This window comes from Elephas maximus, chromosome 2 (assembly GCF_024166365.1).
Source record: "Elephas maximus indicus isolate mEleMax1 chromosome 2, mEleMax1 primary haplotype, whole genome shotgun sequence".
NCBI lineage: Eukaryota > Metazoa > Chordata > Mammalia > Proboscidea > Elephantidae > Elephas > Elephas maximus.
The window spans coordinates 229,342,662-229,357,804 of record NC_064820.1 but is presented as its reverse complement, the minus strand read 5'-3'; the positions used below and the strand labels follow the sequence as shown (position 1 = coordinate 229,357,804).

The 15,143-nt window shown below is 50.7% G+C and overlaps 1 protein-coding gene across 3 annotated transcripts in view; it reads left to right on the top strand.

The window, feature by feature from the left end:
• ITGB2 (integrin subunit beta 2) overlaps window positions 1-15,143 on the top strand; it is a 49,563-nt gene that overhangs the window by 13,367 nt on the left and 21,053 nt on the right. For all 3 annotated transcript variants that reach the window (XM_049875014.1, XM_049875015.1, XM_049875016.1), the window contains 9 exons: window positions 789-849; window positions 1,921-2,009; window positions 2,153-2,333; window positions 3,243-3,413; window positions 4,939-5,180; window positions 6,381-6,536; window positions 9,318-9,413; window positions 11,084-11,173; window positions 12,339-12,479. In XM_049875014.1, the coding sequence (XP_049730971.1) occupies window positions 789-849; window positions 1,921-2,009; window positions 2,153-2,333; window positions 3,243-3,413; window positions 4,939-5,180; window positions 6,381-6,536; window positions 9,318-9,413; window positions 11,084-11,173; window positions 12,339-12,479 (1,227 nt within the window). The remainder of the gene's footprint in view (window positions 1-788; window positions 850-1,920; window positions 2,010-2,152; window positions 2,334-3,242; window positions 3,414-4,938; window positions 5,181-6,380; window positions 6,537-9,317; window positions 9,414-11,083; window positions 11,174-12,338; window positions 12,480-15,143) is intronic.

Genomic DNA, 15,143 nt, shown 5'->3' with positions numbered 1-15,143 from the left:
CCAGGGCCTGACCTGGGCGGGCCATGCTATTTTGGACAGGTCTAGACTGGGGGCAGGCCTCACCTTGGCCACAGGCACTTTTAGGTGGGAGACACAGAGGCCGAGGGGGGCTAGCCCTGGCCAATTCCTGCACCCTAGCAGGGTGGGATGTTAGCAAGACGCCCTTCTGGGCCCAGGCCCTGCATTATCCTGCCACTAGGGACAAGTGGGCGGTGGGTGCCAGTTAAACCGGTCTCTGCTGCGAAAGCCCTGTTAGCACATCCACAGAGCCGGGGGTTACTCAGAATGGTATGGGTGTGGATGTGAGGAATAGAATAGCAGGGCCTAGAAGTTGGAGGCCGGAGCGGGTCTGTAGAGCTCTCGGTGGGGCATCTGGGATGCCAGTCCAGCATTGTCAGGCACAGCACCATGCTCATTGAGGCTTGTTCCCTTCCTAGTCCCGGCCCTGCCACCTGCTGAGGGATCTGGGCTCAGCGCTCAAGTCCCTTGAGTTCGGACTCATTGGGGACTCAGCCCATGCTAGGTACATCAAGGTCACAGCTGGTCCAGCTCACTGCTGAGCGGATCACAGGTGCACCTTCTCAAGGCCCATCTCCTTGCATGGGGTTGGGGGTGGTCCATGTCTGCCCCAGCCCAGTCTGAACCCCTGCAGGGTAGGGATGAGCTCTCCCTCAGGGGTCCCAGGCCACCTGAGGGGCATGTGGGTGCCGTGGGGTGTGACCCAATGGCTGTCCTGTGCTGTGGGCCTGGGATCCAAGCACTGTCACCAAGACTCCTTCCCTCCACAGGTCATGCCAGGCCGGCACACCCTGCTGCTCACATTGGTGGGACTCCTCTCCTTTGGGTCTGGTGAGTTCTTGGGTGGGAAGAATGAGACCCACTGAACTGATTCCCTAGGGCAGCTCAAGAAGACTGCGCTGCTGGGAGCACCACCCAGATGCAGGCCTCAGTCTCCCCACATGTCAGGAGTATTGGCCTTGATGTCTCCCAAGCCCCTGCTCTTATCTGCATTCAAGGCCCCTCTCCTGAGACCCCTCTCTATGAGCTCACCCATTTCTTCCCCCTCTGCCCGCTCCTTCTCAGTCTCCTGCCAACCCTCCTGCCCACCCGCCCTCTGCTGGGGGCGTGGCCCTGGACGCAGCCTAGCCTCTTACTCCATGTACCCACCCTCAGCCACTGCCTCAGCCCGCCATCCCCGTGGCTTTAAATTCCACCTTTGTACCTCGAATTTCCACCTCTGTCCCACACTCCCCTGAGCCCGATCCAATCTCCTAGTGCTTATGGGCATCTCTGCTAGAATATCTACCAGGCATCTCAGATCACCATGCCCAGGACAGAGCTTTGGTGCTTGACCCCAAAACACCTGCTCCCAGGAAGCAGTGTCCCCTCCCCCAGCATGCCACAGCCCTTGTCTCCCTGGTCCCTCTCCAGTCCTCACGTCCTGGATCCATCCCATTGGCAAGTCCTCGATCATCCCATGACTTCTCCTGCCTCTGCCTCTAACCCCCTGACCCAAAATATCACCATCTGTCCCTGGATACCCATAGTGCCCCGTTATGTCCCCCCAGCATCCAGAGGGACCCTCTTTGAAGCACAGATACCGTCAAGAATGTCCCTGCTTAAAGCCCTCAGTTCTCCCAAATCCCACTCCAGAGCTCCACCCACCTGGGCCTGTCCACCTGCTGCTGTTTCTGGCCACCTTCCCCAGCTTCTCACACTTGCCCCACTGTGCCCATCTCCATCCTTCTCTGTAGACGGGTTTATGGACGGTTTATCCCTAGAGATGTCCAAGTCCTCGGCCTGATGCATTGGGCCAGCCAGTCGTGGGAGTGGGAGGCCCAGGTTCCCCCTTCCTTCTCCCATTCTGCGTGGCTTGGGCCAGGGCTGCAGCCACTGCTCACAAGCCTGTCTGCCCCCCAGTCCTGCCCCAGGAGTGCACCCAGTACAAGGTCAGCACCTGCCGGGAGTGTGTGGAGTTGGGGCCTGGCTGCGCCTGGTGCCAGAAGCTGGTAAGAGCCACACATTTTGTGGGGAGATACTCAGAGGCTGGGAAATATCCTGTTTCCCATCAAACAGGGTTAGCTTGTGCCGTGTCTGCAGTGTGGCATCCGGGTGATTTTTTCTGCCCTCCTCCTGACCCTCTGTCCCCCAGAACTTCACTGTACGCGGGGAGCCAGACTCTGTCCGCTGTGACACCAGGAACCAGCTGCTGATGAAGGGCTGTGCAGCCGATGACATCGTGGACCCCAGGAGCCATGCAGAGGCCCAGGACAACCAGGCTGGAGGCCGCGAGCAGCTGTCCCCACAGAGTGTGACGCTTTACCTGAGACCAGGTAGGCTGGCCTCAGTGGGCTGGGCCCAGCACTTGTGTGAGCTGTTCCAGTGATGGGTAGGACAGCAAGGTGGACCAGGTGAGGCCACAGAAAGCCACCGCTTCACACCTGAGACCAAAGTCTGAGTCCCTTCATGGCCCTGCTCCCTCTCCAGCCACCAGTGGATGTCCCTGTCCACCTGCATGGACATGCTTATATTTGGGACAGAATCCAAAAAACCAAACTTGTTGCCATTCAGTTGATTCCAACTCATGGGTGCCCCAAGTATTACAGAGTTTAGCTGCATAGGGTTGTCTTGGCTGTAATCTTTACAGAAGCAGATCACCAGGCCTTTCTTCCATGGTACTCCTGGGTGAGTTCAAATCACCAACCTTTAGATTAGTAGCCCAGCGCAAACTGTTTGTGACACCCAGAGATCTTGTACTTGGGACATATTTGTGCTAAAGGTTCGCGGGTGACGCAAACTGTTTGTGCTCAACTACTAACCTAAAGGTTAGCAGTTTGAACCCACAGCAGTGCCTCGGAAGAAAGGCCTGGCAATCTGCTTCCATAAAGATTAAAGCCAAGAAAAATCCCTCTGGAGCAGTTCTATTCTATAACACATGGGGTCACCACAAGTCAGAATTGACTCGACAGCCACGAGTCTGGATATTTTATTTATTTATTTTTTTGGTTTCATGCTAAAAAAGTCGGTGCTGTTCTCGTGAAACTCAAACCTCATGGGACATCTGTATCCTACCTGCGACCCCTGTGCCAGGCTGTGATGACAGGAGACAGTCCTAGGATCTCAGGACTTCTGGAGAGTGGGCGTCCAGCCAGCCTACCATGTGGCTGCGTAGCCGCATGGAGCCCCTGATGCGCGCGCACTGGGCCTTGCAGCACTGCTGACTCCTGCCCTCTCCCTGGCAGGCCAGGCGGCCATGTTCAATGTGACCTTCCGGCGGGCCAAGGGCTACCCCATTGACCTCTACTACCTGATGGACCTGTCCTACTCCATGCTGGATGATCTCATCAATGTCAAGAAGCTGGGGGGCGACCTGCTCAAGGCCCTGAACGACATCACTGAGTCAGGCCGCATTGGTGAGGCCAACTGCCCAGGGCCACCTGCTTGGTCCTTCCGTGGCCCCAGAGTCGCCCACTGTATGTGCACCTGTCCAGGGGGCAGGGTACTGGGGGCCCTCCAGGCAGTGTCCACAGGTCCACACCAGGTCCCGATTCCCTGAGACTTGGGGGCATCACCCAGCCCCTTTGCTTTCTCATCCCTCTCTCTTTCCGTCCTTTTTTTATCTTTGATGTTGCTAAAAGGCAAAAGTGTTACCATGCTAATTATTGAAACATTAAAGCATACAAAAGCATATAGTTTACAAAGCAGCCATGGAGTTAAAGAAAGAGTAACCGCAAGCTCTGCTTGGCCAGTCTCTGACCAGCTGAGGTGACTGAGTGCCTGTGAGCACCGGCCCATTACAGGGACAGGAACGCACACTCACACACAAGAACGCACACACGTTTGCATATATATGTACGTGAATGCACACACTCATGCTTGCACGCATACATGGTCACACACATGTGCTTGCATACTCACGTGCACACACACAATCACACACACCATCTTGCTTTCTCTCTTGCCCTAGTAAGAGGGCTGCCCACCACTTTTTGCCTTCACCTCCACAAGGCTGCCCACCCAGCCTGCCTCCCATGCGTCCCCACCACAAACTGCACACCCCTGCCTCATACCACATGTCCCCTTGTACCATGTGTCCCCACCTCATACCGTGTGCCTTTTCTCTCACCAAGTCCCCTGCCTCACACTGTATGTCCCTACATCATGCCCTATATCCCCCTTAGACCATGTGTCCCCACATCATACACCGTGTCCCCCTCACGCTGTGCATCTCCTTCACGTGCCATGTACTCTCTCACACCACGTGTCCCTGTCCCATTGTGTCCCCCTCACATGGCGTGTTCCCTCTCATCGTGTATCCCCCTCACACCTTGTTTCCCCCTCACACTGCACATCCCCTTAATATCCCCCCACACCCTGTCCCCCTCACACTGTGGGTCCCCCTCACACCATGTCCCCCTTCATACCATGTGTCCCCCCACACTGTGTTCCCCTAACACCGCATATTCCCCCTCACATACCATGTTCCCTTCACACTGTGTGTGCCCCTCATACCATGTCCCCCTTCATACCAAGTGTCCCCCTCACACTGTGTTCCCCTTGCACCATGTCCCCCTTCATACCACATGTCCCCCACACTGTGTCCCCCTCACACCACATGTCCCCCTTCATACCATGTGTCCCCTTTACACCGCGTCCTCTCACACCACACGTCCCCTTTCATACCACGTGTTGCTCCACACTGTGTTCCCCTCACGTTGTGTTTCCCCCTTCACGCCCTGTCCCCCTCACACTTCATGTACTTCCTCATACTGTGTGTTCCCCCTCACACTGTGTCTCCCTTCATACCATGTGTCCCTACACTGTGTTCCCCTCACACTGCATGTTCCACCTCACACCCCATCCTCCTCACACTTCATGTACCTCCTCACACTGTGTCCTCCCTCACACCGTGGCCCCTTCACACTGTGTGCCCCTCAGGCTTTGGCTCCTTTGTGGACAAGACGGTGCTGCCCTTTGTCAACACACACCCCGAGAAGCTGAAGAACCCATGCCCCAACAAGGAGAAGGAGTGCCAGGCCCCGTTTGCCTTCCGCCATGTGCTGAAGCTGACCGACAACTCCAACCAGTTTCAGAAGGAGGTCGGGAAGCAGTTGATTTCCGGGAACCTGGATGCCCCCGAGGGTGGCCTGGATGCCATGATGCAGGTTGCCGCATGCCTGGTAAGCCTCCCCTCACTGGGGTCCCTGGTCCCTCCAACCTGGAGCCTCAGCGGCAGTGTGAGACCATTCATACTGCCCAGAGCATCCTTTTAGGAACTCAGGTCATTGTCCTCACCTGCTCCAGCCCCCACTGCCAGCCTGGGCCCTAGGACCCCTCCTGAGAGTGAGAGAGTAAGGGCGGCAGTGGGAGGGGTACCCATGTATCATCCACAGATTTTATTATAAACCACAAATTAAACTTGGAAACGTCTCTTGAAGCCTAAATACCATGCAAATGATCACTTGTGAAGCAAGGCCACTTACTGAGGGCCTTGACCCTGCGGGTCCTCAGGTAGAATCACCCCTCCTCAGGTGCCCCCTCAAGAACGAGGGGCATCTTGCTGGGCTGGTCAGTGGTAGAATCACCCCTCCTCATGTGCCCCCTCAAGGACGACGGGCATCTGCTGGGCTGGTCAGTGGTAGCTCTCTCACTTGACACCCCTCTCAGGCCCCTCCATGCTCTTCCCTTGCTCCCCCCACCGACCTTTCTAGCAGCCTCTTTATTCTATCTGTGGTGTTTATAACATCATTGCTGCGATAACCCACACCACCACCAGTGTTCGAACGGCGAGGGCAGCTGCCACTGTAATAAACCAGTGGTGGGTTCTCCAGCTTCTCCGCCAGTCCCTGGGCACTTCGGAATCATATTATACATACGTTTTTAAATGTTTGTATAATATTGGTTTATGGAATGTTCCAGGGCACTTAGCTCCTCTGTTGTAGTATTGCCAGGTTGTATGTTATTTTGTATTTACACTGTTTTACATTGTAATACACATTTCTGCTTACGAATTTTTTTGTTTTTATATTTATTTTTTTCTTCTTTGCAATTATTTTCTTATTCCCAGGTCTGAAATTTTGGGGCTATGGAGGATGTGTGTGTGTGTTTTGTTTTTAAGTATAAGCACGTATTTCAATTTCCCTCATCCTCCTCTATCTGTTTAGTTGACATTTAAAGTCTGTGGTCTTGACAAACAGTTCTTGACTCTTCCATGCCCCATTCTGGAGCAGACACCGAGAACCCACAGTTGGTGAGCTGTACCCAGCGGTCTCCACTTGCTCTCGCAGTCCTCCTGCTGTGAAAACTCAGGACTGGGAAGGGGAGCCCTGAGGATGAGCTGGGGAAACGGAGTCAGGTAACTGCAGCTACTCTTTTCCCAGGAGGAAATTGGCTGGCGCAACGTCACGCGCCTGCTGGTGTACGCCACGGATGATGGCTTCCACATTGCCGGAGATGGGAAGCTGGGTGCCATCCTGACTCCCAACGACGGCCACTGTCACCTGGAGGACAACTTGTACAAAAAAAGCAATGAATTTGTAAGTCCTTGCCCTCGCGGATCCTTCGGGGTGACCTGCTGAAGCTCCCCACATATGCCCTCCCCATCCACCAGGTGCAGAGCGGTAGCAAAGGGAGGGGCCTCCTCAAGGAACTTACAGGGCCGCCACCAGCCTAGCGCCCAGCTGGGACGAACACCTGAGTTGAGCACAGGCACCAGGACTGGCCAGAGGGCAGGATGGCAGGAATGACAGCAGGGTCATTATGGCTGTCTTGCTACCTGCACAACGTGGGAAGCCTGAGCCCTTCCTTCAGATGTAGATAAATTACCGAGGAGACCCCACAGGCACAGAGCTGGGAGGTGGGCAGTGCTAGGTCTCTCAGACTTCATCCTCAGGCTTACTGTGTGAGAATTCTCCCCTCCCTGGGGAGGCGCTATAGTAGTGTTTTAGTCGTCTGGTGCTGCTGTAACAGAAATACCACAAGTGGATGGCTTTAACAAAGAGAAATTTATTCTCTCACAGTCTGGTAGCCTACAAGTCCAAATTCAGGGTATCAGCTCCAGGGGAAGGCTTTCTTTCTCTGCTTTGGAGGAAGGTCCTTGTCATCAATCAGCCTTTGATGAGGAGCTTCTCAGGCACAGGGACACAGGGTCCAAAGGACACGGTCTGCTTCTGGTGCTGCTTTCCTGGTGGTATGCGGTAGTGAGAGCCCCAGACACAGGCAAGCCAGGAGTAACTCCCTCCTGGACTCTAGCCCTGTCCTAGGGGTGGCACTTTGATTCTGGGTACTCTCCCTGCCCGCTTCTTTCTTTTGTACCACAAAAGAGATTGGCTTAAGACACTATCCAATCTTGTAGATCTCATCAATATAACTGCCACTAATCCATCTCGTTACATCATAGTGATAGGATTTGCAACCCGTAGGGAAATCACATCAGACGACAAAACGGTAGACAATCATATAATACTGGGAATCGTGACCTAGCCAAGTTGACAGATATTTTGGAGAGACACAATTCAATCCATGACAAATAGCATGTGGAGGGGGGAGTCAGTGAATGCTCTGCTTTGGGGTACAGGCACTACCCAAACACCTCACTATACACAGCAAGTTGGTTCTCATTATTAGTGGATTCTGTACTGCAAATTTGTGTACCTGCTAAAATTTATTTGTAACCCCAAAATCAGTACTTGTCGCACTTTTGTGATCATTCATGGACATGCACAGAGTAGCCAAAGCTTTGAGTCCCCGATGTTCTCAGCTGAGGTTGAACAAAGAGACACTCTGCCTTCTTGTTTCAGCTCTCAGACTGTAGACAAATATCGTTTTCACAGTTTACTTAGTGCCACCTTTTTCAAATTTTGGGAGCTTTTCATTGGTGATTTTGCTGTTTAAAAGGCCCCCGATCATAGTGCTGAAGTGCCATCTGGTGTTCCTAAGTGCAAGAAGGCTGTGATGTGCCTTACGAAGGAAATACCATGTGTTAGATCGGCTCATTCTGGCACGAGTTACAGTGTTGTTGGGCATGAATTCAGTGTTAATGAATCAACAGCATATACTAAATAAGGTGTCTTTACACAGAAACACACATAAAACAAGGTTATGTATTGACCGGTGGATGAAAATGTTGTGACCAGAGGCTCACAGGAACCTCATGGTGTATTTCTCCCCCAGCAATGGTTTCTTATTCATTCAGCACTTGTGGAGACATTAGAGACACAAGAGCCCTGGTGGTGCAGTGGTTAAGTGCTCGGCTGCTAACTGAGTTTGGCGGCTTGAACCCACCAGTGACTCCTCAGGAGAAACGACCTGGGGATCTGCTCCCATAAAGATTGCAGCCTTGGAAACCCTATAGAGGCAGTTCTACTCTGTTCTGTAGGGTTGCTAGGAGTCAGAATCAACTCAACAGCACTGGGCTTGGTTTAGTGGGGTTTTTTACAGGACACAACTACTGTGGGTAAGGAGAATCAGTGGTATTCTGTTCTAGCCTGCTGTGGATCTGAGGCTTTGGTGTCCTGGAAGCATAAACTCTGAACACCACAAATAATTTCAGAGATGGTGCAACTCAGGGCCTCTTCTTCACCTGGGGTCGACAGACTCGGGATGGGGGTGGGGTCAGCAGATAGAATTCAGGGATCCATGAACATGGACAGAAAGAAATTAAGTCAGTTACGAGTGGAGTGTGGAGACCTCTGTGGTGGTGGCGGGGCCGGAGCTCCAGACCCCGACAGAAGTTGAGGGGCTTCCAGGGCACAGCTGAGCACGGGCTCCTCAGAACGCGGTCTAAACATCTCTCTACTTCGAAAGTCTGGGAGGCATCGCTGCCGCCAGATTTGCTTTTTGCTGTGATTGAGACACATATCACAGTTCTTAGGATTTTCTTAATTGTATCCAGATGATTGGTTTTCCTTAATGATCATCTTTAAAGGAGCCCTAGTGGTGCGATGCCTAAGTGCTCAGCTGCTAACCAGAAGGTTGGCCATTCAAACTTAACAGCCACTCCGCAGGAGAAAAGACCTGGTGACCTGCTCCCGTGAAGACTAAAGCCTAGGAGAGACCCTAGGGGGCAGTTCTACTCTGTCACATTGGGTAACTGAGTCAAAATTGACTTGACAGCACACAACAACAGCATGATGGTCTTTATTTCATGCATTTATAAACATTATTCAGAGAAAGTCTCATCCACAGCATAAGAAAGGGCTGTTGCTGACACCCTCTGGGCCCTGGGCAGTAGCCTCAAGGGGCAAGAGCCAACTGGGCACCTGAGTGTCTTGTCTCTGGGCCCTCGGACTGTCTGACCGGGCATCTCATCCCTCCAGGACTACCCATCAGTGGGGCAGCTGGCACACAAACTGGCTGAGAACAACATCCAGCCCATCTTCGCTGTGACCAAGAGAATGGTGCCAACCTATGAGGTAAGTGGGGTCGGGCAACTTGGGCAACATGGGTGGGACTTTTGCAATTTCAGCAGAATGATGGCAACACCCAGTGTTGCCACAGCCTGAGTCCTGGGTCAGCCTGCTGGGCGTGTGGGCCTGGCCGATGTCTGTGGCGCTCTGGGTATGAATTTTGCAGCTGAGAAGTCTGAAACTTCCTTATAGGCAGTATAACATTTATGTTCGGATAAAAGAAGGAATTATTTCCTGTCCTTGAAATTCGGTAATATTAACACCAAGCATATGTCTTAGTGTCAATTATTTACATTTTTGCTAGAACTTGGCAAGTACTTTGGACTTGCGTATCAACTTCTTCATTTTAGGACACTTTCTTGTTTTTTGTATATAAAAAAACCCAGTGCCATCAGGGTTCACTTTATATATATATATATATTCGAATGTAAACATTTTTCATGAAGCCCTGGTGGCGCAACAGTTAAGCACTCAGCTGCTAACCGAAAGGTTGGCAGTTTGAACTTACCCAGCAGCTCTGCACAAGAAAGACCTGTCGATTTGCTTCCATAAACATTACAGTCTAGAAGACCCTACAGAGCAGTTCTACTCTGCACACATGGGGTCACTGTGAGTCAAAAAGCAACTCAATGGCACCTAACCACAACATGGGATATACACAGAAACGTTCACAAATCATTCATATATGTACAGCTTGATGAATTTCACAAAGGACACACATCCCAATAAGTAGATCAAGAGGGTCCACAGGCCCCTCCCTGTTGCCACCTGCGCCAGGGAAACTACCACTTGTGTATACTGAGGGTACTTCCTTCTTCCCGTTCATTTGTTTCCTGCATCAGGAACCAGGTTTATCCTGATGTCATCGAATTACTGTTCCTATTACGACCTTCTATAGCATAAAGCTCTTGCGGGGAATTTTCTTCTGTTCCTAGAGCCGCTTTTCTTCCTTCCTTCTTTTCTCTTTGCTGTCATTGTTGTTGTGGAAATGGCTTGATGATCAGATCCATTGTTCTGTGAGATAAAGTGATCATGAAGGCTTCTCGAAGAATGGCGAGGCCTTTGAACCGATGCCTAGGTGGGCGTGTGGGAGGAAGCGGTACAACTGCAGACCATGGCTAGTTTGCATTTTAGGGTGTTCTAGCCCCCTGCCCAGGGGGTGCCACTGAACCAGCTGGTACCGGCCCGCCAGAATTGATTGTCACATTGTCGTTTAGCACAACATTGTTAAACAATTAAAGTATGTAAGTTCGTTAAAATGCTCAGAGCTCAGCACTTCTTGATGGTTTTCTACATTTCCGTATTATCTGGGGCCTTGGGTCAGTTATGTCTATCGCATCTGTGTGGTGGGAATGCTATCTAATGGTGGCTTCCAAGCATGTCTTCCCAACTCCACGTTTGGTGACTTCACATTGGTGGCTTGAAGTCAATCGAGGTGGGAGCGTTTACACCAGGGCAATGAGCAAAAATTACAAAGCAGGGCTTTTTCCTCCTGAGAGCCGGTTGTTGAACATTTACCAGCACACCACTGGCCACTAGCTCTCTCAGCTAAATAAAAATGTTGGGTTGAGGGTTTTCTGAGCCACTTTGTGGGAGCGGAAGCCCTCTGGGTGTTGTCTAGCTGGATGGACGCTGAGGGTCCTCATAGCCATGTGTCGGGTCCTCCTGCCTAACAGAAGCTCACAGAGATCATCCCCAAGTCGGCAGTCGGAGAGCTCTCTGAGGACTCCAGCAACGTGGTCCAGCTCATCAAGAATGCCTACAATGTGAGTCTCCCTTGAACGTTAGCTGAGCTTACCCTGAGGTGGTGAGCTGGGGCTGGAGCCCCTGGGGTAGTCAGCAAAACCGCCCTCCCCAGTGCAGTTCAACAAAGAGTGGCCTGGAGGGGGAGACCAGCTGACCTATCAGGCGGGCAGCAGCCCCCTGCAGCCCTTGCAGGGACCACCTCTAGGGGCTCTTTTCTGCTGGTCTCTGTAGAAAAGTGTGGGCTGGATGGTCGGGGCAGATGGTGCACCCGATGGAGATTAGGGGCTCTAGGAATCACAGCTGCATTCCCCACGGTCCATTTTGGCCTGTGTGAAGACACCCTCAGGGTTGGCAATCTTGTTCATCAGTTTTCTTACCCTCTTCCTGGATGAACCCAGAGTGGCCCTTGTCCTTCATCTTTATCCTGAGTGTGGGGACCCCCCCCCAACTGCACCCCTGTGCTGTTCCCTATGCGGAGGCTCCAATAGTTGTGATGGATGTGAGTGCCCCAGGTCACTCAGAGCCCAGGATCTAGTGAGCCCAGGCCACAGTGGGGAATCTTCCCCAAAGAAGAAAAGTTCTGAACGTTGTGGTTGGGATTCTTCTAGGCCAGAAGTTCTGCTGGCGTGACAGCCCACAACATGCTGGGAGCGTCCAATAGATGCTGCCTTCAGGGAGTTGAATTAGAGCCCCAATAAGGAGGTTCCATTTTCTTTTTCTAGCCTTTTGTGAGACATAAACCCCCAAAGCTATCCCCCTCGTGTGCTCCTCTGTTACCTGTTGGTATTTCTGTCTTTGTACCAATACTGTGACCATCACTGGCTCTCATCTACTAGTTCTCTGTCTCTCTCTGTCTCTCTCTGTTTCTGTCTCTCTTTTGCTATCATTCATTAAACACTGCACAGCTCGTACCCTGCTGTCAGGCACTGGAGACTCAGTATGAGTGACAAGGTTGGAGCCCTGTTCCGTGAGGTGGTTGCTGTCTCCAGGCTGGTCTCCTCAGCTGGCCTGGAAGCCCTTGAGGGCAGGACTGGGGCACTCATAACTCCCCTGGCCCCCAGTCCTCAGTGGGCCTGTGGGTCATTAACTGGTGCTGGGGCGGGGTGGGAAATGGAGAGGTGAGTGATGGAGGGCAGGGGGCAGCAGGGCCGTTCCTCCCTGAGTGGCAGCCATCTCTGCCCACAGAAACTCTCCTCCAGAGTCTTCCTGGAACACAGCACCCTCCCTGACACCCTGAAAGTCACCTACGACTCCTTCTGTAGTAACGGGGTCATACGGCTAGACCATCATAGAGGTGACTGCGATGGCGTGCAAATCAACGTCCCGGTGAGTACGGTTCATGCTGTGGGTGCTGTTGAGTCTCTAAGTCCAACGTTCTGGAAGGGACTATCTACCGAGTTTTTCTAGTGGGATCCCGTGAGAGAGAGGGGGAAAGTGCACATAGGCAAACTGAGGTGGTGAGCTGGGGCTGGAGCCCATGGGGTAGTCAGCCACCAGGCCCATTTTCTTCCCATTAATATTCTCTCTGATGAGGCCAAAAATATACTTGTGTAAATTTATGTCAAGAGTCTCTGGGTAGCACAAATGGTTAAGTGCTCAACTACTAACCAGAAGGTTGGCGGTTCAAACCCACCCAGAGGCATCTGAAAAGACAGGCCTGGAGACCTGCTTCCAAAAGGTCACAGCCTTGAAAACCCTACGGAGCAGTCCCACTCTGACACGGTGTGAGTGATAAGAATGGAGTCACGTGAGTTGGAGTTGACTCCATGGGAACTGCTAATGACAAATTTATGTCCTAAATGATATTGTTCAGAAATTATTGAACTATCATTAATATCACAGGCAAGTAAAATTTTGCTGAAAATAATTCAAAAGCAGCAGCACCAGTGCCTCAACAAGGGAACTGCTGGAAATTAAAACTGGATTCAGTGGAACTAGGGGTATCATTGCTGATGTCAGGTAGATTTTGGCTGAAAGCAAAGAACACCAGAAAGATGCTTATCTTTGTTTTATTAACAGTGCAAAGGCATTCGACTGTGTGGATCATAACAAATTACGGGTAACATTAAGAAGAATGGGAATTCCAAAACACTTAATTGTGCTCAGGTGGAGCCTGTACATAGACCAAGAGGCAGTAGTTCAGACAGAACAAGGGGATACTGTGTAGTTCAAAATCAAGAAATGTGTATGTCAGGGCTGTATCCTTTCACCATACTTATTTAATCTGTATGCTAAGCAAATAACCTGAGAAGCTGGACTATATGAAGAAGAACGTGGCATCAGGATTGGAGGAAGACTCATTAATAACCTGTGATATGCAGATGACACAACCTTATTTGCTGAAAGTGAGGAGGACTTGGAGCACTTACTGATGAAGATCAAAGACCACAGCCTTCAGAATGGATTGCACCTCAACATAAAAAAAACAAAAATCCTTACAACTGGATCAATAAGCCACATCATGATAAATGGAGACAAGATGGAAGTTGTCAAGGATTTCATTTTACTTGGGTCCGGAATCAACACCCATGGAAGCAGCAGTCAAGAAATCAAAAGATGCATTGTTTTTGGCAAATGTGCTGCAAGAGATCCCTTGAAAGTGTTAAAAAGCAAAGATATCACTTTGAGAACTAAGGTACACGTGACCCAAGCCGTGGTATTTTCAATCACATCATATGCATGCGAAAGCTAGACAACGAATAAGGAAGACTGAGGAAGAATTGATGCCTTTGAATTTTGGTGTTGACAAAGAATATTGAATATACCACGGACTGCCAGAAGAATGAATAAATCTGTATGGGAAGAAGTACAGCCAGAATGCTCTCTAGAAGCAAGGATGGCGGGACTTCGTCTCATGTACTTTGGACATGTTATCAGGAGGGACCAGTCCCTGGAAAGACATCATGCTTGGTTAAGTAGAGGGTCAACGAAAGAAAGGAATACCCTCGACAAGATGGATTGACACAGTGGCTGCAATGATGGGCTCAAACACAGCAACAATCCTGAGGATGGCGCGGGAGCAGGCAGTATTTCATTCTTTTGTACATGGGGTCGCTATGCGCTGGAACCGACTCGACAGCACCTAACAACAACTGTTTAAGGCAATGACACAGGTTGAGCACTCAGCACACTCCGTGGCACATAGTACCGTATTTATCAGTCCAACAGAAGAATTTCCCCTGAAATCGCTAAGAATGTTGCATAGGCACAAAGAACATCATGGTGCCAGCGCCTCCTGGGGGCCGACCTTGACATAGCATCCAGGCAAAGGAGGACGTTTCAAACAGTACAAATTTGCTTTTGTTTAGTTTTCTGGCTTTTTTTTTTTTTTTCAAAGCAATAAGCCACAGGTCACACAGCTAATAAAAATAGGCCTTGGATAATTTCCCTAATAGTTTAGATTTAGATTTATTATAACCACGACTATTCCATTTTTCCCATTGCTTGCTATGAACTTGCTTTGATTGCATTTTTGAATATGACACTGGAATGCCTTCAGATATGTTACTTATTAAATGTTGCATGTGAATTTTTACTGAAATATTTCCCCTCATGCTGGATGACCTGCATGAGGACTGATTGAATTTTCTCATAACTTGCCGGTTGTTTTTTGCACATTTTTACTGGGCTTTTTTTTCCCCCTTCGCATTATCTTGAGGTGCTGTATGAAATTCATTTAAATTTGTTTTATATGTGGCTTGCTCCTGACAAGCCTGTGTCCCCTGAAATTCAAGGCTGGCTTCCACTGTGATCGTGCAGTTTGGGTCATGGAAGGGCCTGTTCTGTCCTGTGCTTGCGTACGGATGTCGTGGCAACCGATCCATTTCCTTTCAGCTGTATTTATTCAGGGTTAAAGTATTGCTTCATTTCCGGAATCTAGGCCTTCATGCAGGATTCTGGTGTTTTAGCATACTGGACCTAAACAAACAAAAAACCCAGCTGCTGTTGAGTCAACCCCAACTTGTGGGGACCCCGTTCATATATGTCAGA